At 36.8% G+C, this 26,098-nt stretch overlaps 1 protein-coding gene across 4 annotated transcripts in view; it reads right to left on the reverse strand.

Annotated features, from left to right (window-relative positions):
* Pcmt1 (protein-L-isoaspartate (D-aspartate) O-methyltransferase) overlaps window positions 1-26,098 on the reverse strand; it is a 60,571-nt gene that overhangs the window by 1,508 nt on the left and 32,965 nt on the right. For 2 of the 4 annotated variants that reach the window (XM_013148831.3, XM_023563587.2), the window contains exon 7: window positions 5,320-5,489. The exons of 1 other annotated variant lie outside the window; for it this stretch is intronic. In XM_013148831.3, the coding sequence (XP_013004285.1) occupies window positions 5,320-5,489 (170 nt within the window). Of the gene's footprint in view, window positions 1-5,272; window positions 5,490-26,098 lie in introns of all 4 variants that reach the window. One more of the 4 variants, XM_003466378.5, reaches the window with a different exon arrangement.

Here is a 26,098-nt window from a genome sequence, read left to right on the forward strand (position 1 = left end):
CAGTCCTCCATCAGTAAACTTTAGGGTTGATAAACAACCATGACTTTTGCAATTAAATCTTAAATGATTCAGGGAAAAATTGCCTGATGTCAAATGTCAAAAGATTGTAGTAACTGGTAACTGGATGAAGAGAACCAGGAGTTTTTTTAAATACTATTACATAAACCTGTCTCTAAAAAACAAAAAGGAAAAGGTTTCTTTTTTTTCTTTTTTTTTTTTGGATACTGGATATCGAACTCAACTTCATGCTTGCCAGGCAGGCGCTTATGCCATTGAGCTAAATCCCTGGTCTAAAATGAAAAGTTTTGAATAAAATTGTTAAAAGAAATTTGAAGGGAATTAAGATAAAGAGTATTTCATAGTTAAGTGGTCTTTTTCCAAAACTGATTTTGTAAATAGTTCAAGAAAACATTTTTAAAATTACTTCTCCTATAGCTGTCTTTACCAAACAATACTGGATTATCTTTTAATCTCTCTCAGAATATTCTAACTGTATTATAATTTTCATAATTTTTACTTCTATTTGTGTAAACATCATAGTATTTAATCTTCATAAAAAGTTCTGCAAAGCATTCTGTTCACAAACTAAAACAAATTCACTTGTGCCTTTTAAAGTATGAATTAAAGATAGTCTCTTCATTTTTCTGAGGGCTGCATATCAAACCCAGATCCACCCCCCCATGCATGCTTGACAAGCACTCTAAAACTGAGTTATACCCTCAAGCAACACATGGTGGTTTAAATAATAATTAACATTTTATTAATCTGTTGCAAGGCATTAAAAAGACTGTATAAATCTTAATGCCCCATCAACAAATAGCCTCTCCAGTAAAAAATAATTCTTCAAGAGGCCGGGCATGGTGGCACATGCCTGTAATCCCAGCACGCTGAGGCAGGAAAATCACCTTGAATTCAAGGCCAGCCTGGGCTACATAATGAGTTAAAAGCCAGCCTGCACTACATAGCAAGATCCTGTCTCCCCACTGTCCCCTAACACACAAAAAGCTGCTATATATGTGCCAAATATATTCATGAGGTTAGTAAGTATAAATTTATTAATTAGGTTTTAATAATTCCATGCTAGTAACATTCAGTTTCATATATTCTTTACCAAGAACAAATGAAAAGATATACCAGGAAACAATCAAAATCCAGAAAAGTTTTTAATGATTTTCATGCATGTCCTGAAGTAATAAAATTTTTTGCAATTTTCTATGTGTAATGCATTATGAGACATTAAAAAGAATTCCAAAAGCAATATATTTCTGCCTTTACAAATATAAAATATATCATAATGTTGTAACACCTATAAAGAAATTTAGGGGCTGGGGATTTAGCTCAGCGGCATAAGCGCCTGCCTTGCAAGCAGGCAGTTGTGAGTTCGATCCCCGGTACTGATAAAAAAAATTAAAAAATAAAAATAAAGAAATGAAAAAGACCAAAAAAAAGAAATTTAAAAGGAACAATATAGAATATGGAACATAATCAATAGATAACCCAGGACCTATACTATCAATTTTAGAAATGCATTGTATTTTTTTGCATCAAGTACACATGATACTGAAACATTCCTCAATTTCATGAACTAGAAATAGACCCATTTCATTGACTCTTCTTAGTAAAAATGAAAATAAAACTTTATCAGACTAACAAAATATTGGTTTCAATATAAAGATATTTATGTAAAACATAAAATTTAATGCTATACTTCTGAAGCAATTAACAACTATTACATATCCATAATCATAAACATAATAACAGAGAATGGCCTACAGACCTGGCTTTCTCTCCTCTGATCAACCCACCATAGTACAAGGAGATACAAGGCTACATTCAGGTTTGGAGCTTTAACTAGTACCAAAATTCAGCATACCCATTATTTACAATGTTCTTAAATACAGTTTCTGTCATGCCTCATTGGCTCAAACTGGTTCTCACTCTCACCCAAGTATGTGACTCACTCTGAATTCCACTGTACAAGAAAGAGGGAAGCAAGTGAGGAAAGCACTCTGATGGTTTGTTAAATTAATCCTGAAGGAAGACTAAAAAAGCAGAAATCATCCTGCCTAGCAAGAAGCTAATCAAAGAAATTTTAAAGATGGTAATTCTCAAATGTGAAATGCACATTAGAAAATAGTGACAAATTTTAGACATACGTATCAGTCTATGTCTATTTTTAATTCAAGTCACCATCATTTCACCCTTGAAACGCTACAACTACCAGCTGTATCTAACCCAGGTTTTATCATTTTCTGATTTATTTTCGATACATGAGCCAGTTATTCCTTTGACCTGGCTTAAACATTTCAAGTGGTGTCTACTGCAAGTCAAAACATCCTGCACTGCAAGTGCCTGTTGGTCATGGTATTCGTGTAGCTTTCCTACATGACTTTATAAGCTCCATAAGCTTTAAATTCACAGCTGAAGATTCCTGGCACCTAGAACAGCAGCTGGCACTGTAAGCAGCTTGCCAAACTTATAAACAATACTAAGAAGGTTCTCAGCCAGATGTGGCATCCACAAGAAAGGTAAGAAATGGGAAAGACAAAGAAATGCTTATACTAAGAAATATTTAACAGACCAAACTACCAAAAAAAAAAAAAAAAAGTATAAGATGCTGCTTTTCTAAAGGCATTTTAAACAGAAAAAATATAAGATGCTACTTTTCCAAAGGCACTTTAAACTTTTTTTTTTCTGTCAAGAGCACTTTAAGCATATACTGGCTTAAAAGGAACAGAAACAGACCACACAAAAACTAGATGTCCTCTCAAATCTACTGCAAACCTGTATTATAAAAGAACCAGTAGAGTCAGGCCTGGGAGCATATTTCTACAGTCCCGGACACTGAGGAGACTCAGATGAGAGGCTCACTTGAGCCCGATAACTGAAGGCCACCCTGGGTAACAGTGTAGAAAGAAAAGAGAAGGAGAAGGCAATGAAAGGAAGAATAAAGCAGGAGAAAAGATAATGATAAATTACTTCAGACCATGTCTGCCACAAGGCCCCCTCCTCTGACTTGCAGTTATGTTTGGCTCATATGATGCCCTGCTAGGAGAGCAGCTGGTCACAGCTACTTTCCTCAACCACTATGGCTCCTGTCATCCCCGTCCCTCTCACATCTCATCCTGGTTGTCCCTCCTCCAATGACTGCCGCTAAAATTGCATCCTTCTTTCCCCATTTGGCCAAGAGAGGCAAATACTTCCACATTATCCCATGTGCTCCTGATACCTAAGTACATAGCCCTTGACTCCCAAAACCTGGTACCCAAAAAATAAAAATAAAATAAAATTGGGGCCAGGAAGGACCTGGACAAACAGATGGTTCTGAAGCTTCACCATCATTAGTTTCTGGTTAATAAAATACCTTTTGTATTTCCTTCACCATTAAATTATAAGTGAGATGATCACATAATTTTTTACAATTTTTTTTTGTCTTTTTATCAGTACCAGGGATCGAACTCACGACCACACATTTGCAAGGCAGGCATTTATGCCGCTGAGCTAAATCCCCAGCCCCAATCACATAATTTTTAATACTTATTTTGTATAAAATTGAATATTTTAAATTTACTAAAGAAAATATGAACTCGAGAACAAACTAGTTATCTCAGTGAAATATTTCTCCCTTTTATAAATAATGATAATAACATAATTATGTAGTATTTGACACATACTAGAAGCAAAGTGAAGGTTGTAATTAGTCGTTAATAACTGCTGTATATCTGACTCTAACTGAAAAAAACCAAGTTTTCTTTTTTAATTATTTGTAAAAAGAAGTAATACTAAGCTAGCACAGTAACAAAACCCTATAATTCCAGCTACCTGACAGATTGAGGAAGTTAGATCATGAGTTCAAAGCTATCTTGGGCAACACAGCAAGACTGTCTCAAAAAAAAAAAAGTAAGGAGTACTCCAGGTTTGAATTCAAAGAAAATAGCTACATGTGGTGGACACACCTATAATCTTAGCACTCTGGAGGTTGAGGAAGAAAGATCGTTGGGAGTTCAAGGCCAGACTGAGCTACATAAATGAGTTCAGGACCAACCTGCACTATATAGTGAGACGCTATTGCAAAAAAAACAAAAACAAAAACAAAAAAACAAAGAATTCAAAGAAAATAGCTATAGCTACACAAGATGAAGAATAAAATGCAGTTCTTGCAAGCTGTCTTGGAAAAGGCCAAGATGCATTTAGTTAAAAGTAAAACCCTGTTTTGTACAAACTGAATTAGATTATCACTTCTGCAATTAAACATTCATTTTAAAATTGCCTTTACTCTTTACAGAAAACAAAATAGAACTTATAATTACCGTTTGTTTACTGGGAAGATAATTATTTAAAACAAGAATCATTCTGTCAACTAAAAATAGACTCTGAAAGGAGGAAAGTGTAAGCCTGACTTATCTTGGCATCTAAATTCAAGCAGCCTTAGTTAATGACACTCCTGTGCACTGGTCTCACTCCCTCCACCTCAAGGGAGTGGACAAAAGAGGAAAGGTGAAGAGGAGAAATCTTGGCTTCAAACAAAATAGTGAGGTTATGTGACACAAAACCAAAACATTCACAGTTACCAGGACCCATGCTGTGTGAGATGGTGCTGTACCGCCATGCTGCTGGCCGTCTGACTGGGTTAGTGAGACCTGGGCACTCACAATTTATAGAATACCACCCTTCCCCAGGAATGTAGCAGAACAGCTTAACAATCAGCTGGCCTAGTATACAGGATGGTGACAGATTTACTCCTCGTAGTGGCCCTGAATTAATGGCTAAATATAAAACAGGCAGCATGTCAGACATCTAGGACTGAATGAAAGACAAAAATCAAGCTAAAATGTCCTCTTTGGGATTCTGATACTTTCAAAAACTGGGACAACTATATCTTCTTTCTTTTTATAACAATGGTTAAAAGAGGGATTGAATGAGGCAGCAAATGATGGTCCTTTCCTTTCCTAGACTGAAGTTTGCATGCTCACATAGCAGCTATAAAAATGATTTCCACGTACAGAAATACAGGGGCTGATAATGAATAAAATATCATTAGGAATGCTAAATTATGACCAAGAGTCTCTTTAAAGACAAAAACCTCTGTGCCAACCAAGTCTCACCCTTCTTTTCCCAACAATGTAAATTAAACCAAAAAAGAGCAGGCCATGCAAAATAATTCACACTTAATGTAATGAATTTCTGATGTTTTAATGGAGTAGCATGAAGGTGGCAACCAAACAAAAAACAGCTCTTGTAGTCTAATGTCTTAAAATCCATACGCCTTCACCTTGCATGTGTGGAAGAAGAAAGAGGAGGAGAGAAAATCACTTCCACCTGGACCACTGCTTTTCTTTATCTGTTAAAGGCACATATATCACTCCCATCAGAGGCTTCATTTTGACGCTGCCATCTTGTAGCTTATCATACTGCTCCAACATTTGGTTTCCACCTGCAGGACCAACTGGCAGTATCAATCTTCCACCAGGCTTTAACTGGTCTATTAGCTACAGAAAAAAAACACACACATACACCAAGTTATAGATTTGACATCACTATAAACAGTGTTCAGAATTCATGGGCAGAAAGCAAGTAAATGCTTTACTTAGTATACACAAGTCATTTCTTGGTATCTTTGGGAAATTCATTCCAGGACAACCCAATGATACCACACTTTACAGTTGCTCAAGTTCCTTATATAAAATGCTACAGTGTTTGCACCTATGCATATCCTGTCATATACTTTTTTTTTCTTTTGATACAGGATCTCACTATATCTTGCATAGGCTGGCCTTGAACTCCTGGGTTAAAGAGACTCCTTAGACTCCCAAGTAGTTGGGACTACAAATGTTCACCACTGCACTTGGCTTTAATCATTTACATTAAATCTATAAATTACTAACAATACCTAATATAAGGCAAACATATCACTTCATTTCGTTGGATTTAGCATAAGATTCAGTGTATAGCATATTCAAGTTTTACTTTTTAGAACTTTCAGTATTTTTTCCCCATACATGTTTTATTCATGGTTGACTGACCAACAGGCCTAACTGTATAAAATTTGAGTGAAATACTATGATTCAACTACCCACTTACTCATTTACCTCTTAGCCTCCTCTATTCAACTATAGATTCCTTTAGAACAGGGACTGTCTGTGTCACTAGCACCTAACACATTACCTTTGTAACTGGGATGCTCAAGTTTGAACTAAACCACCTAACACAAAGCTATCCTCCTGAAGATTCAGCCAAAGACAAAGCAAAAATTCTAATACCTGTGTATCTGCTTTGATCTCTATGAGATGGAAAGGATGGAGAGAGGAGAGAAAGTAGAAAATCAGCAAAAAAACCCATTCCTACCTATTGGCATTACTGAAGCAAAGATAAGGGAATTCTAATTACCTAAATGAATTTAGAATTACCAGCACCATGAAGAGGGAAGGCAGAGTCCAGAAGCATTTTGAATGAGGGCACCCAGGTCATTAAAGAACACCAAGGTGATTTGGTGACAGCCTCTCCAGTCAGAAAATAATTAAACCATGCTTTACCATTTGAATATAACATTACAGGTCACCATTATTCAAAAATGATAAGGAAAAAATCGACTTTTGGTACTACTACCTCAGGGAAGGGTAGTGTCAATTGAAATTTGCTTGGAGGGTCTGTCTTATTCTTTCCATTTAAATTTTTATCAAAGCAATATCTGCAAGTATTCTTTACTGTCTTTCTAGAAGTTAGACTTGTTGATTTCGCCCCAGGCCCAATCTTGCTCCCTAAATCCTTTCCATTTTGAATCCTTTAAACTATGTCATTTAAAATTTACTTTCATATTTCAAATTATATGTGAGATAAGGATTGAACTTAAGTCTATAGTCTACTTTCTTCTTCTAACCCAATGAATTCACAATTTTTCATTAAAACCACTTTCAATTAGGACTGTGTAAGTATTCTGCCACTCAGCCAAAAGGTATTCAATGATTGTTTCTTTTCTTATACACAGTTTTGTTCACTGTATCTGAAATGGAGATTTCTTTTTCTTTTCATTTTCTTTGTAACTATCATTTTCTTTGCAATTGTTCTAACCTCCAAAAGCTTCACAACAAAAGTTTCACAAGCAACCCTTTATAATTTCTGCTTTTTGCCTTTTCTTCATAAGTGTTCCAGGCCTACTGCATATCTTCTATTCTGGCACTTACCAGCACAATAACCCTGGGAACTCTGACCAAGATGCACTACTTCAAACCCATGACTTTCTCTTTGGTTTTTCCTACTGTATCTACTTTTCCCTCATTTCCATTTTTCTTTACTTTTTCTGTATAAAATATTACAGTAATTTCTCTGAAAGACTTCTATAAAATAGTACATGGGAAACCAACTTCTGGTAACATCATGGAGCAGTGAACAGCAACAAATCAACCTCTCCAAACCAGTCTCAGAATCCAGACACTGGAATATAACAACTTTGGGAAGGAGAGGGGGAGGAAAGGGGATCCCTAGGGCCCAGGAAGATCAGAAGGGAAAACTGGAGCTTACAGATAAAGTGAAGAGACAGGCCTCAATGCAGAAAAAGAAGGCAGCAAGCTGTACTTTCTCTTCAGCTCCCAACTCGCAGCACCAGAGAAGAGGCTCAAATCTACTGAGATAAAGTGAGGGTAATGATTCCAGAGGTCTCCAGGGAGAAACGCAGAAGTGGAACACAGCAGTGGATGCTGTGCGCTGTTAACAGCTAGTGAGTGACTCCAGCCTAAGCATCTGTGAAGTCCTCTGGAAAGGGTACTTAGCCAGGCACCATTTTAGGGAGGGGCCAACTAAATCCTGAACTCAGAACAGCCGTGCATTGGCTTATCTCAGGGCTGCCAGTGACTGGAAGAGGGACAACTACAAGAGATGTGCAGAGTCAAAGAGCTGAGGACAGGCCAGAAAGAGACAGAGTGTTCTAGGCTTAACAATTCAGGCCTCAAACCCCACAGAGGCTAGTATCAACCTGAACTTGTGTAGAGTTTAAAGGACCAAAATCAAGACCCCCACCCTAGCCCTACTGTAGGCATGCAGGGATCATCCAGCTGGGATCATCCAGCATGGATCATCCAAGCACGGATCTGGGCTCTGTCTGCCTTTGCCTACCAGTGACAGCAGAGATACACTCTGAATTGGAAACTACCACAAAACTGTAGACCTCAGAAAAAAGCCACAAGCATGAAATCAGAGATTTGTTTTTTCTTTGCTTCCCCCCTACCTTTTCTTTCTTGTTTGTCTTGGCTTTTTCATGAATGTTAACATTGGTTTTAGCTTTTTTGTTTTGCTTTATTCTTGTTTATGTTTTTTCCTTCTTCCTCTCCTATCTTCTCACCAGTTTCCCAAAGCTTGAGAAATCTTTCTTTGTCCTGTAGCCTTATGATTAGTCTCTTTCTCTTCCTTTTTTTCCATTATTTTTCTCTGTTATCCCTTTTAAGTTTTCTTACTGGAGGGTAAAATCACTCCAATGAGGGGATATTTATTGTATATAACTTGCTGATTTCTTTCAGATTTTGTTATACAACTATAAACCTTATATTTATGATTAAAGGTGGCAAATTAAGTTAACACAGTTTGTCATTTTCAGACTGTGCTTAGTGCTACTATTATTCCTGTTTGTACTTCTTTAGCCAAGAAGACATAGTAGTTGTGATCAGTTGTTCTTCCTTGTATGTCAAAGCCAAGATTATATGGAGGTCGTAAACACCACCATTGTCCAGTACCAAAGAACTGGGTACTAGTCCAGAGAGCAACCTCTCATACCTAATAAATTAAAGCAATAAGATCTTGGGACAAATTCAAGAGCCAAAGCCAGGTACACCTAGAAGACATCTCTGAAAAATAGTCATTGGAGATCTCAGTACTACTAATAAAACTACTTATCATAAGCAATTTATAAGCCTCAATGCAGAAAACAAATTCTTAAAAAAGAGAGAATGAGAAAACATGGAAACTACATGCAAACCCAGATTTCCAGCTTGACAAAGGCAAATTCAGGGGGAATTGATGTGGAAGAAATCAAAAGCGACCCAGCTGAACTTTCTAAAGTGGTACCCAGGAGTGTAGCAACAAAGCAGACAAATAAGGTTCTAAAGAAACCAATCAGAAATAATTAACAGATAACTACACAGATGATGACCATAATGAAGGACATAGTTAGTGAATCTAGAGGAAAGGTGCCTAGGAAAGTTATAGGTATCATGAATACCTACATGAGAAAGAACTGGATTCCATTAAACAGATATCCAGAAAATTTAAAAGTCTGTTGAAAACAGAGACAGCAGAATCAACCAATATGAAGTTACAATATTAGATCTAGAAAGCTGGCAGGCAGCAATCATTGGATCAAAGACTTCTTAAAAATGGCAAGGGACTATGGAAAACCAACCCAACAGCTGCTAGGTAATGCAAAGAAGAATAACAAAAGATTAACCTGAATCAACAAAAAATTAGAAAACAACAAAAAGACATAAAAATCCTGTTCACATGGGGTTGGGGATTTAGCTCAGCAGCATCAGCGCCTGCCTTGCAAGCATGCAGTCATGATTTGATACCTGGTAGTGATTTAAAAAAAAAAAAAAATCCTGTTCACAGAAGTATTACTAGAAAACTTCCTAAGCATGAAAAAAAGAATTTGACACACAGATAAGTGAGGCATATAAAATTAGCCACAATCAGAAATTAGCCACTCCAATGAGTCATGATCAGAAAAAGAAAAAAACAAAATAAAAAAAAAACACTAACATGGCATATATAAGTCAAGATTCCAGAAAGTCAACACAAGAATAAAATACTAAAAGTTGCTGGAAAAAAGAAACAAATCACCTATAAAGGAATATCCATCAGAATCACAGCTGACTTCTCAACACAAATCCTTACATCAAGGAGAGTTTGAAGTATTTCAAGCCCTACAAGAAAATAATCTCTAATCCAGACTCATGTATTCCACAAAATTATCTTCAAAATTTATGGAGAAAGCCAGCCTTGGTGGCACATGCCTATAATCCCAGCACTCAGGAAGCTGAGGCAGGAAGACTGGTTCAAGTTCAAGATCAGACTGTGCAACAAAGTGAGCTCAAGGCCAGTCTGAACTTCCTAGGAGACTCTGTCTCAAAAAGAAAAAGAAAAAAATAAAATAAAATAAACCTTATGGAGAAATAAGATATTTACATGTTAAAGAACATCTGAAGAAATTCATGACCACCAAACCAATACAACATTCTAAAGAATCTTCTCAAAAAACACAAAAAGAAAACAAAATTTTTTTAAAATTTTATTTAAGGAGAAAAAAAAAGTAGAGAAAGGGTACAAGTTATACAGATTTACAGAAAAAAAATAAATAAACAGTAGGAAATCACTAGTTAATGGATTACATATTGTCATCTTAGAAATAATTGTTCAAGTCACAAAATTAAAGCTTGCAAAGTGGACATTCCAACAATGATACTGCAAACAGTTCTGTTCAATGATCCAATAAAACTCTGTGATATCATTTTCTATCTTATACACTTAAATATACATGCAGATATATAGTTTAGAGCACTTTCTTTTCCTCTCCTTTGTACAGTGACTATTACACATTTTGGGTTTCATTGCTCCCACGGTTCTTATTACTTTTTTGGAGGAGAGTAAAACCAAATGTGACATAACAGAACAGAATCGGTCAAATCAAAAGGGTGGACATAATAGATAATGTAAAAAATAATACAAGGTGATCAACAATGGTTACCATAATGCCTCCCACTATCTCTAAAGAATTGCCTATATCATTAGTTATAATAAAATTGAACAAAACAGTAAAGAACAAAACAGACAAAACCAAAACATTGGAGACATTGTAGGTCTTCAAAAGTAGATAAAAGTCAACGAGAATGGGCGTTATAATGAATCTCATCTTCACAGCTGATGCCTAAACTTTCGAACCTGATACTATCCAGCAAATCAGAATAGAGGAACAACAGTCAAAAACAAGATGGTGAGAGTAATACAGGGCTTTAAATAGAGATAATGGAAAGTCAAAGTGGGTTACTATACTATATCCTGCTATTTTTTTTTCCTTTAATTAAAAGGATAAAAATAAAAAAGTAAATAATGGAGTGGAGATTGAGATAAAAGAGGGCATAACAGCGAAACAGCGCAGATCAAAACATAACCATTTAAGCAGAATAGTGTTTCACTATTAATCCTGACCTAAAAGTAGTTACCATATTGTCTCTTTCCTTGAAATCCTTGAGTACAACTTCATATACTGTAGCTTTAAATATATCAAAACAATATAAAATCATTTAAGAGAATGACAGCATTACAGAGTATTTAGAATCGACTAACAGAAAATGAACAATGGTTTCTGTATAATCTCCTTGTCTTTAAAAGGTTTTTGCTTATACTATCGTACATAATAAAATCCAATAAGATACAACCTATTTACACCAATAGAGACAGAAGAACAAAAGCTTGATGAGACTTCAAAACAAGATGATACTAAATCAGTATTACCTATTAAGATGTCATTTTCTCTAAAATAGCTGTTCCTATCATCCAATCTTCTCTGCCTTATTTCTGTTGAGCTCTTTTTCTGTCAGTAGCTGTCAGTTTGTCTTCTTCATTTTGTTCTCTGCTCCATTCGTTGTGGCCTCCCTGCCACTATTTCTGGATTCTTTGTATTTTTCTTTTTTTAGTATATCCTGCAATACTCTCTGTAGAGTTGAATTGGTGGTTGCAAATTCCCCCAGTTCCTCTTTATCCTGGAAGCACCTTGTTTTTCCATCAATTTCCAGGGACAGTTGTGCAGGATATCTCAATCTTGGCTGGAGATTATTATCTTTCAAAGCTTGAATTATTTCCCCCCACGCTCTTCGTGATTTGATGGTTTGTGCAGAGAAATCTGCTGTAATTCTGATGGGTGTTCCCTTGTAAGTGGTCTGTTTCTTGTCTCTGACAGCTTTTAATATTCTGTTCTTGTATTGAATTTCTGGAATTTTGATTATTATATGCCTGGGTGTTGCTCTGTTTGGGTTATAGGTAGCTGGGGTCCTGTATGCCTCATACATCTGAGTATCTTTACCTTTTGCTAAATTAGGAAAATTCTCCTGGATTATTTCTGTGAGTAGCTTTTGTAGTTCATTTGTTTGTGTCCCTACTTCTTCTTTTATGTTCTTAATCCTTAAGTTACGGATCCTCTTATCATCTTCTTGTCTTTGTATTATTGCTGTTTGTTTCTTTGTTATTTTTAAGAAGTTTTTCATTTCATTCTCCCATATTACAAGTCTGCCCTCCAGTTCAGATAGTCTGTCCTTAGTTTCTTTCAAGCTGTTATGCCAGTCTTGGATAGACTTCTTAATTTCTTGATAGTCCCTTTGAACCTGCTTCACGTATTCTATGCTTTCTCTGTTTTCTCCATCAAACAATTCTCCCCTCTTTTTCTGTTCTTCCATTCCACCATCTGTTTTTTCTTGGGTGGTGCTTAGCATTTCTCTAACTATTCTGCATACTTCTAGCTTCAGGTCATTGATAACTTCATTCCTGAATTGGTCTATGAGGCTCTCTATATGGCGCTTTATGTCTATTGGTGCGGTGTCCGCTATTGCCTGTTTCTCAGAATTGGGGGCCGAGGAGCCTTTCTTGTTGCTGCCTCTTCCCATATTCTCTGTTCCTTATATATGTAAGCTTATACAGGAGACCCAGCTTCTCTCCCTGTCAGCCACAGCCTGTCGAATTGTGCCGGTTAGGTGTTCCCGCCCACCGCAGTGCACCAGGGAGTTACGGACCAGGCAGCCTACGCGGGGCCTGCCCCTCCCGGCCACCGTCAGGCTCTGGGATCTGGGTTGGGCTAGCCTACTGGGTCCACCAGCAGCGTCACGTAGACTAGGCACTTTTCACCAATCCCACCTGAGAGGGGGATGTGTGGCTGGAGTTGCCAACGCACCCTGCTCCCGCAGGACTGCCCAGGCCCAGAATGTCCTCCGCTGGAGTCAAACTGTGGTAGAGTGTCAGTTTCTCTCACTCACCTCACTACAAGTCGGTGTACGCCTCCCTGCCCGTCCTGTTTTCAACTCCAGTTCACAGATTCCCGTTCTCAGGGCTTCCGCTCGTCTCTCTCCTTGCCGAGCCGATGTAGAGGCAGGCAGCTGCCGCGCGGCGGGAAACCCAAATCGCGGCTTCCAATGGTGCGGGCTCCAGCCTCCACCCTGAGGCTTTTCTATTCCTGTTTTAGCACCAGGACTGCATTCCAAGTTGGTTTCTCTCAGCCCAGTTGGTTCCTGAGTCAGCAGAGCATATCTCCGTCTGCTTATGTCTCCTTACTTCGCACCCTTCCTGACTTCTGAGCCGAGCCTTTCAGAGAGCCTCCGTAGTAGCTGTTATCTATCCGCCATGTTCTCTCCCAAATTCTTTTTTTTAATTGTATGCTAGTTCTTTCTTAATTTTATGCTAGTTCTAATTTTTATTTTTTTAGAAAACAAATTCTTGAATTCCAATAGGATGAATTCAGCAGGTAAGACAAGCAATTAAACAGAAGACAAAGAAAGGGAGTGAAGCAGCAGAAAAATAATATGACAATAATAACTCAGCAAACTTCATTGGAGACTCTGTCTCAAAAAGAAAAACAAGAAACAACAACAACAAAAAACCTTATGGAGAAATAAGATACTTCCATGCTAAAGAACATCAGAAGAAATTCATGATGACCAAACCAGCATAACATTCTAAAGAATCTTCTCAAAAAACACAACAAAGAAAACAAACTCTTGAATCCCGATAGGATGAATGTACCAGGCAAGACAAGCCATTAAATAGAAGACAAAGAAAGGCAATGAAACAGAAGAAAAGTAATCCAACAATAACTCAACAAGTATCAGTTATAACCATCAATGTAAATAGTCTAAATTCATTAATTAAAAGAAAAAGATTGGCAGAATTGATCAAGAAACAAGATCCAACACTATGCTGCATACACGAAATACATGGGGATTTAGCTCAGTGGCACAAGTGCCTGCCTGGCAAGTGTGAGGTCATGCGTTTGCTCCCCAGTACCAAAAACAATAAATAAAAGAATACATTTAACTCAAAAGGAAATTCATAGACTCAAAGTTGAAGGACAGAAAATGATGCTCCATGCAACAAGCACCTGCAAATAAAAAACACAGGTAGCTACTATTCCATTTGCAAATAGAGTGGATTTCAAGCAAAGACTGATCAGAAGAGACAAAAAAGGTCACTACATATTTGTTAAGGGAACAACCCAAGAAGATGCAAATAAGAATCAAAAATATACATATATACTTGGTATATACACCAAATACAACCCTATACAACTATATAAAACAGATAAGCACTAATACAATTGTATTGCACAACCACATGATACCATGATCACAAACACAGATCAACTAGACAAAAAAATTAGTAAAAAATATCAGAATTAAATCAAACCTGTGAACAAATGGACTTAGCAGTTGTCTTTAGAAGGTTCTACTCCACAACATCAGAATATACATTCTTCTTAGCAGCACAGGGGACTTTCTCTAACACTGACTGCATACTAGCTCATAGAACATGCGTAAGTAAATGCAAAGGAACTGAAGTTATCCCATGCATTTTATCAGACCACTGTCTGAGGGGCGGGGAATTAGCTCTGCGGCATACATGACTGCCTGGCAAAGCACGACGTCGTGAGTTCAATCCCTGGTCCAAAAAAAAACAAAAAAAGAAAATGGCAAAAGAAATCATAGAAACCACATAAATACATGAAAATTAAATAACATCTTCCTAAAAAACCAATGGGTCATAGACGAAATTAAGAAATTAGACAGTTTCTACAATTAAACAATAATGCCAATACAACATATCAGAACTTATGGGATACAATGAAAGCAGTCCTACAAGGGAAATTTATAATGGTGAACTCTCATGTCAGAAAAACGGAGTGAGCTCAAATAAAAAAACTTAATGTTGAACCTCTAACTTTTAGGACAGGAACAAGTTAAACCCAAAGCACATGAAAGAGAAGAAATTACAAATATAGGAGTAGAAATTAATGCAACTGAGACTAGGAAAACACTACAAAGAATCAATGAATTGAAGCAGAGGTTCTTAGAAACATTAAATAAATAGACAAACCCTTAGACAATCTTGTTTAAAAAAAAAATGGAAGACTCAAACCCATGCAACGAGAAATGAAAAGGGCAAAATCACAATAGATCTTGCAAAACTTCAGATCTTAAATATCTACTTTGATGTAATCTATTAACTAGTGACTTCTTACTGTTTATTTTTTATTTTTTTATTTTAATTTTATTTAAGGAGAAAAAAGAAAAAAACAGAAAAAGGGTACAAGTTATACAGACTTTCAGAAAAAATAAACAGGAAATCACTAATTAATTACATATTGTCATCTTAGAAATAGTTGTTGAAGTTACAAAATTAAAGCATGTAGAGGGGACTTCCAAACAGTGAGACTGCAAACAGTTTTGTTCAATGATCCAACAAAACTCAATAATATGGTTATCTATCTTATACACTTAAATATATATGCAGTTATATCTTTTAGAGAACTTTCCTTTCTTTTGTACAATGACAATTACACATTTTGGGTTTTATTACTCCCACAGTTCTTATTACTTTTTTTTTTTTTTTTGAAGAAAGTAAAACCAAATGTGACATACCAGGACAGAGTCAGTCAAATCAAAAGGATGGACATAATACATAATGTAAAAACAAAATACAAGGTAATCAACAATGGTTACCATACTGCCTCTTGCTACCTTAAGAAGAATTGCCTAAATCATCAGTTATAATAAAATTGAACAAAACAGTAAAGAATAAGACCAATAAAACCAAAACATTGGAGACATTAGAGGACTTCAAAAGAAGATAATAGTCAACCAGAATGGGCATCACAATGAATCTTGTCTTCATAGTTGTTGCCTATACTTTCTTTTTTTTTTTTTCCTTGTTAAGAATCATGTTTCTTTATTTGATTTTAAATTTATATTGTGCAAATAACAAAAGAATATCGAAAATGTATAGGCATGCTTAATATAAAATGAACAAAAACCAAAACAAACATTCATGAACCTGCCCTTCAGGTGAAGAAATTGAATATAGACTAATTTCCACACAACAAAGTTTGACTTGTAGTCACTATCATAATGGCGAAGTAGCATGGATTTTTGGCTCTCTCCTTCAGAGGTGACCGGTGGGAAACTACTGAAGCGAGTTCTGCTGCCATCACCTCAGGAACACAGGACTCTTGGCTCTGTCGCAATCCCCTAAAAACTGGACTTCATTGTCTCTGTCCACCACCTCCTCAATATGCAAAAATTCTGATGGGGTGACATCTGATTAGTCAGATGCCCTCGACACTTGTGAGCTGGAAGGGCTGGCACCCCTGTTGATTTCTCCCAAAGCAGCAAGGGCTATGTTGTTGCCTATACTTTCAAACTTGGTACTATCAACCATAACAGAATAGAGGAAAATGAGTCAAAACAAGATGGTGAGAGCAATACGGAGTTTCAAATCAAGTTAACAGGAAATCAAAGTGGGTTACTATAATATATCCTGCTATTTTTTATTTATTTTTCCCTTAATTAAAAGGATAAAAATAAAAAAGTAGGAGATTGAGATAAAAAAGAGGGCATAACAACAAAACAGTGCAGGTCAAAACATAGCCATTTAAGCAAAATAGTGTTTCACCACAAGATAATCTCGACATAATAGTAGTTACCATATGTCTCTTCCCTTAAAATCTTTGGGTATAACTTCGTATACTGTAGCATCAAACATATCAAGACAATGTAAAACCATTCAAGAGAATGACAGTATTACAGGGTATTTAGAATCAACTAACAGAAAATGTATAATCTCCTTGTCTATAAAAGTTTGTTTATATTATCACATATAATAAAATCCAGTAAGATACAACATGTTAAAACTGATGGAAACAGAAGAACAAAAGTTTGATGGGACTTCAAAACAAGAGGATATTAAATCAGCACTACCTATTATGATATCTTGTTTTCTCCAAAATGGCTGTTCTTACCATCCAACCTTCTCTGCCTCATTTCTCTTGAGCTCTTTTTCTGTCATTAGTTGTCAGATTGGCCTCTTCATTTCGCTTTCTGCTCCATTCATTGTGGCCACTCTGCTGTTGTTTCTGGAATCTTGGTATTTTTCATTTTTAGAATATCCTGCAGTAATCTCTGTAGAGTTGAATTGGTGGTTGCAAATTCCCCTAGTTCCTCTTTATCCTGGAAGCACCTTGTTTTTCCATCAATTTCTAGGGACAGGTGTGCAGGATATACCAATCTTGGCTGGAGGTTATTATCTTTCAAAGCTTAAATTATTTCCCCCCACGCTCTTCGTGATTTGATGGTTTGTGCCGTGAAGACTGCTGTAATTCTGATGGGTGTTCCCTTGTAAGTGATCTGTTTCTTGTCTTTGATGGCTTTTAATATTCTGCTCTTATATTGGATTTCTGGAATTTTGATTATTACATGCCTGGGTGTAGCTCTGTTTGGGTTATAGGTGGCTGGGGTCCTGTATGCCTCATACATCTGAGTATCTTTACCTTTTGCTAAATTAGGGAAATTCTCCTGGAGTATTTCTGTGAATAGCTTTTGTAGTTCATTTGTTTGAGTCCCTACTTCTTCTTTTATGTTCTTAATTCTTAAGTTATAGATCCTCTTAGCATCTTCTAGTCTTTGTATTATTGCTTTTTGTTTTCTTGTTATTTTTAAGAAGTTTTTTCATTTCATGCTCCCACCTTACAAATCTGTCCTCCAGTTCTGATAATCTATCCTTAGTTTCTTTCAAGCTGTTATGCCAGCTTTCAATAGTTTTTTTAGTTTCCTGGTAATCTCTCTGAACCTGCTTCATGTATTCTATGTTTTCTCTATTTTCTCCATCAAACAATTCTCCCCTTTTTTTCTGTTCTTCCATTCCACCATCTGTTTTTTCTTGGGCGGTGCTTAGCATTTCTCTAACTATTCTACATATTTTTTGCTTTATTTCATTAAATACTTCATTTTTGAACTCGTCTAGGAGGCTCTGGAGATACCGCTTTATGTCTACAGGTGCTGTGTTTGATATTGCATGTTTTCTGTCTTCATTCTCTTTTGCATTTACCTTTCCTGGATCAGTGTTCTCAGGATTGGGGACTGAGGACCCTTTCTTGTTGCTCCTTTTTCCCATACTTTTGGTTCCTTTCATACAAGCGTATGTAGGAGGCCCAGTTTTTGGGTTTTTTTTTTTGTTGTTTTTTTTTTCTCTTTGTCTGTTACAGTTTGTTTGAATCCACCGGCTAGGTGTTCCCGCCCACTGCAGTGTACTAGGGAGACACAGATCTGAGCAGCCTCTGCTGGGCCCGCCCCTCTAGGTCAACCTATTGAATGCTTCACTGCTAGGGTGCACCACCAGGTGCAGGGACCTGATTTGGACTAGCCTACTGGATCTTAGTCCACGGCGTCACCAGGCCAAGCGCTCCCCACCACTCCCGCTTGAGAGGGGAATATGCGACTAAAGTCACTGCAGGGTCCTGTTCCAGCTAGTCTGCTCATTCCCAGAATGTCCTCTGTTGGAGCCTCCTAGTCTATGAAAGGGTCCCCATTTCTCTCACTCACCACAGGTCGATGCAGGGCTCCCTGCTAGTCCCACTCTCAACGCTGTTTGGTTCGCCGATTCCAGATTTCAGAGCTTTCGCGCGTCTCTCTCTCCCTGCCGTGCAGATTGGGATGCAGTATTGGTGGCAGGAAATTCAAATCGCAGCTTCCAATGGCGCAGGATCCAGCTTCCGCACTGAGATTTTATCTGTTCTTGTTATAGCATCAGGATTGCATTTCCAGTTGGTTTCTCTCAACTTAGTTCATTCCTGGGTCGGCAGAGTACATCTCCCCTCACGTAGGACTCCTCACACAGCACTGCTCCTGGATTCTAAACTGGTAATCTCAGAGAGCCTCCGTGGCTGATGTTATTTGTCCGCCATGTTCTCCCAGAAGTCCCTTACTGTTTATTTTTTAAATTTTGTATAACTTGTACCCTTTCTCTGTTTTTTCCTTTTTCTCCTTTTAAAAAAAAAAATCTACTTTGAGAACCTGTACTCTATTTAAAGATGGAAAATGCAAACTAAATGCACAGATTCCTGATACATATGAATTATCAAAGCTGAATCAGGAAGATACAACAATTCTAAATAACTCAATATCACTCAATAAAATTAAAGAACTTAAAAATTACCAAAAAAAGCCCAGGTCCTGACAGGTTCATTACTGAATTCTGTAAGAAATTTAAGAGCTCTAATGTGAAAGCTCACAAACTCTGTTCTGGTACAGGAAAAACTGGCTTTCCATGTGCCAAAGACTAAATGTAGACTCGTCTCTCACCATGCACTACTCTAAAGTCAAAATGGATCAAGGATCTAAATATTAAGACAGAAACACTAAGTCTACTGGAAGAGAGAATAGGTAAAACTCTTGAAGGCATAGGTACAGGCAAAAATTTCGTGAAAAAAAACCCAATTACACAGGAAATATTACAAAGAATCAACAACTGAGATCATGTAACAATAAAATGCTTTTGCAAAGCAAAAGAAACCACCAACAGAGTGAAAAGACAACTCATAGAACGGGGAAAAAATTTTGCTAGCTATTCCTCAGACAAATGACTAACATCTGCAATATACAAAGAACTTACAAAAATCATATTCTCAAATTAAAAAACAACCCAAAAATGGGCATCTGAAATGAAAAGACACTTCTCAGATGAAGTACAAATATAGCAAATAAATACACGATAAAATATGCAACATTAAATGATGGTCAACATCATTCGAGAAATGAAAATTTAAAGAACATTGAGATTCTCTCTCACTCCAGAAAGAATGGTTATCATCAAGAAATAAACCAATAACAAATGCTAGTAAGGCTTTGTGGAAAAAGGAACTCTTCTCCCTTGCTGGTGGGAATATAAACTGGTACAACCACTATGGAAACCAATTTAGAAATGGCTCAAAGAACTAAAACTAGAGTTCCATTTGACCCAGCTCCTCCCGTTCTTGGTATCTTCCTGAAAAGTTAAAAGCATCATACTATAGTCATATATGGACACCTATGTTTATAACAACCCAATTTATAATAGCTAAATCTTAGAAACAGCCCAGATACCCATCAACAGATGAATGGATAAAGAAAATGTGGTTTTTATATTTAACGGAGTACTACTCTACCATAAAGATTCAACCTGAGACACTGGGGAAATGAACGCACCTTGAGACCACAATCTTAAGCGAAATAAATCAGACACAGAAATTTAAACACTGCATTGTTTTTTCTTGTGTGAGAAACCTAAAGGATAATTAAGGACAAAAATATTGGTAGGAAGAAAATATTTAAAAAGAAAGGGGAACAAGGGAGGTGTGGAGGAAAAAAAAAGAGGATAAAAAAACAAAAAAGAATGGAAGGAAAACAATATGAACAAAGTTTTATAAAGGGAAAGGGGAAGAAGGACTCCTAAAAGAAAGGGGGGACAATGGAGAAAAAAGATTTAAGATATATTATGAACAAGTACGAATTCCCTATGATGAATGTGATTCATCAAAACTATACTGATAGAGCTGGGCGTTTAGCTCAGTGGCACAAGTGCCTCACAAGGTCATGAGTTCAACCCCCAGTACAAAAAAAAAAACAAAACAACTACTACAGATGAAATTCACTTAAAAAGTAAATAAAATGTTGCATGGAATATGAGAGAAACTGAGATTTGAAAGTTCAAAATCACTTTTATTCTCTTATTTAGTGATATGTGGTCATAAAGAATTTGACACTGGAAATAATTTTCAGCTCCAAATTTCAATAGTTTGTTCCTCTGACTTGTTGATTTTAATGATGTTCCTATGTTATCTAAAGCCTTTCTCCTAATCAATCCTTAATAGGTATTTTTTCATCAAGCTTTTACAATCTTCTCTCTATCCCAAATATTCTGAAATAGTTCTTCTTTGTTATTTTAAAAATGCAGGAGAGTGGGGCCAGGGATATAGCTCAGCAGCAAAGCACCTGCCCGGCAAGCACAAGGTCCTGAATTTAATCCCCAGTACCCAAAAAAAAAAAAATGCAGGACAGACCAGATGGTGGGAAAGTAAGCAGCAGAGGCAACAGCCTCTGTGTAAGTCGCCATCCAGACACGAATTTAGCATTGTGAGGAGGGAGGAGGGAAATGAGTTCACTGGACTGAGGAAGAATCTGAAATGTGAAGTGAAGCCCACCAAGAAAGTGAAGAGAGAAACTCTAACAAAGGAGGTAGCCAGCAGTGCCTTCTGTCAGAGCAGGCATGAGCAATGCAGACCCCAAGTGAAGGTGACAGCTGGTGATTCTGTAAGCCTCTGCAGAGAGACATGATAATGGAGGGGAGCAGCAGACGAGGGACTGCATTAGCAGTGAGTAGAGAACTTAGTCCTCATATGGGAGAGAGCGATTAGCCTGGAGCCATTTTAGAGACAGCCTGCAGAGCTCAGAACCCAGAACTGCGGCCAGTTCCATCAAGCAGCTCCCAGCTGGGTTCAGACTGATGGAAACTGCTTGGGTGGTGGCGAGCCCAATGAGTCTGGTCTCTGGGCAGGGCTGCTGAGATTATCCACTCCCCGGAGAAAAGCTACTGCCTGCTTGCTCAGAGGGATCTGCACAAATCACGAATCTGTCTCCACAGGTTGTCTACTAATGAAACCAAAGAGAACCCTAGAAGTGGACTCTTCCTTCTCCTCTTCTTTTTTTCTTTTCTCTTTCTTCTCCATTATTTGACCTTGTTTTTATATTAGTGTGATCTTGGTTCCTAGTCTCTTTATGGTTATGATTCTGTTTATTCTTCGTTTTATTTCATCCATTTCTCTTTTCCTTCAGTCTTCTGCACCAATTTCTCAAAGTTTATGTGGTCCCCTTTGTCTCCCAACCTTACTTCTATTTTCTTCCTCTTCTTCTACTTCTCTATTTTCTCTTTAATTCAAATTAAATTTTAATTTGTATAATTTTCTTTTAGATTTTGCTATATAACCACAAATCTAGTTCATAGGGCTAAAAGTTCAATTTGTCATTCTTTAGAATGTGTTTGATGTTATTGATACCATTACAGCAAAAACTGACATAATTGTTCTACATAGCTGTTGGTCCTGAGATTGATCAAATGTCACAAAAAAATATGGTGGCACAGTGCCAAAGAACCAGGGACTGAGCCAAACAAGCAACAACTTCTTGGAAGAGGTATGATTTTTCAACAGACTCAAACCCAGCTGCTAGATGACACAACGAAGAATAACTAAAGATTAATTGGAGTCAATGAAAAAGCAGGAGATATTATACAAAATATTTAAAAAATTTTCACAGATGTCATGGCAGAAAACATTCCTAGTAGAGAAAAAGAATTTCACATGCAGATAAGGAAGGCTTATACAACTCCAATTAGCCATATCAAAAAACTTCTACAGTTAGGCCTATTATACTCAAGATTCCATAAATTAAACACAAGAAAAGAATCTTAAAAGTTATTAGGGAAAAGAAGCAAAGCATCTAAAAAGGAAAGCCCATGAGAATCACAGCTGATTTCCCTCAGCACAATCTCTCAAGTCAAGGAGAGCCTGGAGTGAAATATTCCAAGTTCTAAAGCAAAACAACCTTCAACCCACACAGATGTACCCTACAAAACTACATTTCAGAACTGATGGAGAAATAAGATACTTTTATGACAAAGAATATCTGAGGAAATTTATGATCACCAAACCAGCACTCTTAAATGTTCAAAAGGACATCCTAGAAAGAGATAAGGACTACAACTGCACTAACCCTAACAGAAGGAATCCACCAAGCCAGGCAAACAATTAGGGGAAGTGGGAAAAAAAGTAGGGAAGCCAACAACAGGAAAACAACAATGGCTAAGTCAATACATATCAGCTATAACCATCAGTGTTAATGGTCTCGATTCACCAATTGAAAGACACACATTGGCAGAATGGATCAAGAAGCAAGATCCAATATGCTACTTACACAAAACACAACTGATTCAAAAAGAAATTCACAGACTGAGAATCAAAGGATGGAAAAGAATACACCATACAACAGGAACCCAGAAAAAAGCAGGGATACCTATTCAATTTGCAGGTAATGGAAGTTTCAAACCAAGACTGATTAAGAGAGATAAAGGAGGTCACTACATTCTTGTAAAGGGAAAAATCCAAGAGGAAGAGACAACAATCATAAACATATATGCAACAAATACCAGTATACTCAATTACATAAAACAAATACTAACAGACATGAAAAATCAAATAAGCCCTGGAACAAGAAGAGACCTAAAATAGCAAAGGCAATCCTGGACAACAAAGACAAGACAGGGACATCACAATCCCCGACCTGAAATTATACTATAAAGCTACTGCAATAAAAGTGTGATACTGGCAAAAAAAAAAAAAAAAAAAAAAAAGACCCAAAGATCAATGGAATATGTTAAGAGATCACAGAAACAACTGCAGACACACTAAGCCACCTTTATCTTTGAAAAAATGTCAAACACATTCACTGGAAGAAAGATAACCTCTTTAATAATGGTGCTGGAAAAAGTAGCTCTACACATGCTGAAGATTAAAACTGGACTCATATCTTTCACCATGTACTAAGCTAAAATCAGAATGGATCAAAGATCTTAAAATTAAAACAGAAACTTTAAATCTGCTGGAAGATAGAGTAGGTAAAACTCTTGAAGAAACTGGTGTAGGCAAAGACTTTATGAACAAAATCCTGACTGCACAAGAACTGTCACAAAGAATCAACAACTGGGATCTCACTCGGCTGAAAAGCTTTTATACAGCAAGAGGAACCACTAATAGAGTGAAGAGACAACCTACAGTGTGGGAGAAAATGTTTGTCAGCTATTTCTCAGACAAAGGATTACTATCAAGAACATATAGGGGCTGGGGGTTTAGCTCAGCGGCATAAGCACCTGCCTTGCAGGCAGGCGGTTGTGAGTTCGATCCCCGGTACCGATAAAAATGAAAAAGACAAAAAAAAAAAAAAAAAAAAGAACATATAAAGAACTCAAAAAAATCAGTCCTCCCAGATTTAAAGACCCAATTCAGAAAATGGGTATCGGAGATGAATGCACTTCTCAGATGAAGAAATATAAACAGCAAATAAATAAATCCAAAAATGTTCAATATCACTGGTCATCCAAGAGATGCAAATTATAATACTGAGAACCATCTCATCCCATAAAAGAAATCAACCAATAACAAATGCTGGAGAGGCTGTGGGGAAAAAAGAACCCCTGTCCACTATTGGTGAGAGCGTAGATGGGTGCGACCACTCTGGAAATCAGCGTGGAAATTCCACAAAAAACTAGGATTGGAGGTCCCATTTGACCCAGCTATTTCCCTTTTGACTATTTTCCCAGAAGTTAAAAAAATTGTACCACAGTAATATGTGCACCCATGTTCACAGCAGCACAATTTGTAATAGCTAAATCTTGGAAACAACTTTAATGTCCATTGACTGAGGAATGGATAAAAAAGATGTGGTACTTTTATACAATGGTGTACTATTCAGCCATCGAGAATGTGAGACTTTTATAGGTAAATGTATGCAACTTCAGTCTATTCATAAGCAAAACAAAACAGACATGCATGTGTAAACATTAAGATAGTTACACTACTGATTTCTCTGAGTTCATTCAAGAGAATGCACTGGTACTGTTCGAACAACTGAATGCAGATGCCTTGTGTTCCTGGTGATTGATCTGGGGATGGCAATGTGCAATGTATGTACTATTGTTGTCCCAATCGCTGTGTTTTGAAATTTTATTTTTTTGTCTTTGAAATAAAATGGGTTTGAAAATACAATTAAATATAAATACATAAATATAATATAAATATAAATATAAACATAAATAACAATGTATTGTGAGGCTAGGAATAGAGCATAGCAGCACAGCACCTGCCTAGTAAGAACGAGGCCATGAATTCAATTCCCTATACTAAATGAAAAAGAAAACAAAAATGCATTGTGCTAGGCACTCAGAGCTCTTCAAACTATAGAATTAGGGGGGAGGGGTTTGGTACTGGGATCAAACTCACGACCTCATAGTTGCCAGACAGGCATTTATGCCACTTAGCTAAATCTCCAGCTAGGATTAGATTTTTCAGAATTTGTTTTTTAAGTTTCTTATTTAGGACATGGATCTGTTTTTCATATAAAATTGTCAGCAGCAACTCTTCTTTTCAGACTCATGCTTCTCTGACTTCCAATGTGCCACTGCCTCTATCTATTCCTATGTCTCTCAGACTTCTACAAAGTGCTTCTGCATTGACAGTCTTCTCTATCTCCTTGATTTTTGCTGCCTCCTGAGTCAACTATTTTTTTATCTGCTTTGTATCCTCACACACTGCATAGTTCAGGATTTAATGTATGATCTAGTTAACTTGAGTAAAACATGTCCATATTCCCAGCTACCTCAAAGACTGTGTTAGGAGGATTGCAAGTTCCAGGCCATCTTGGACAACTTAGTTATACCTTGACTCAAAATAAAAAGGGCCAGACATGTAGCTCAGTGGTAGAATGACAGTGTGTTCAGTCCCCAGTATTGTAAACACACACACATACACACAAATAAAACAAAAACACTGACTGTGGGTATGGGTGTGTATATGTGTTTGTATGTGTTTGTGTGTTCTCTTTATAGATATTTCCTCTCCTATATATATCATATGCTAATAATAAATAATAACAATAAATGTGTAATACATCTATTCTAGAACACAATCTTTACGCAGATATAAAGTAACAAATACTTTTATTTCCTATTGACCCATCATTGTTTTACAATTCTTATATTTAATAAAACACCAAACTTATTATCAGGTCATGAACTCCAGAAATATTTTTCCAATTTTATTTTTATCCTGGTTCATACATGGATCAAATACTGTTTCAAATAAGACAGCCATGGCCTAGGGTTTAATAAATAATTCCCATATCATTTACACATTTGTTTGCACATGAGGAAAACAGCATTCCAGCTAACTGTAACTAAAATGTATAAAATGAAAATCTAAATGTTTTGCACATCATCT

The sequence above is a fragment of the Cavia porcellus genome, unplaced genomic scaffold (genome assembly GCF_034190915.1).
Source record: "Cavia porcellus strain 051 isolate PalLab524CR breed Dunkin Hartley unplaced genomic scaffold, mCavPor4.1 scaffold_22, whole genome shotgun sequence".
Lineage (NCBI taxonomy): Eukaryota > Metazoa > Chordata > Mammalia > Rodentia > Caviidae > Cavia > Cavia porcellus.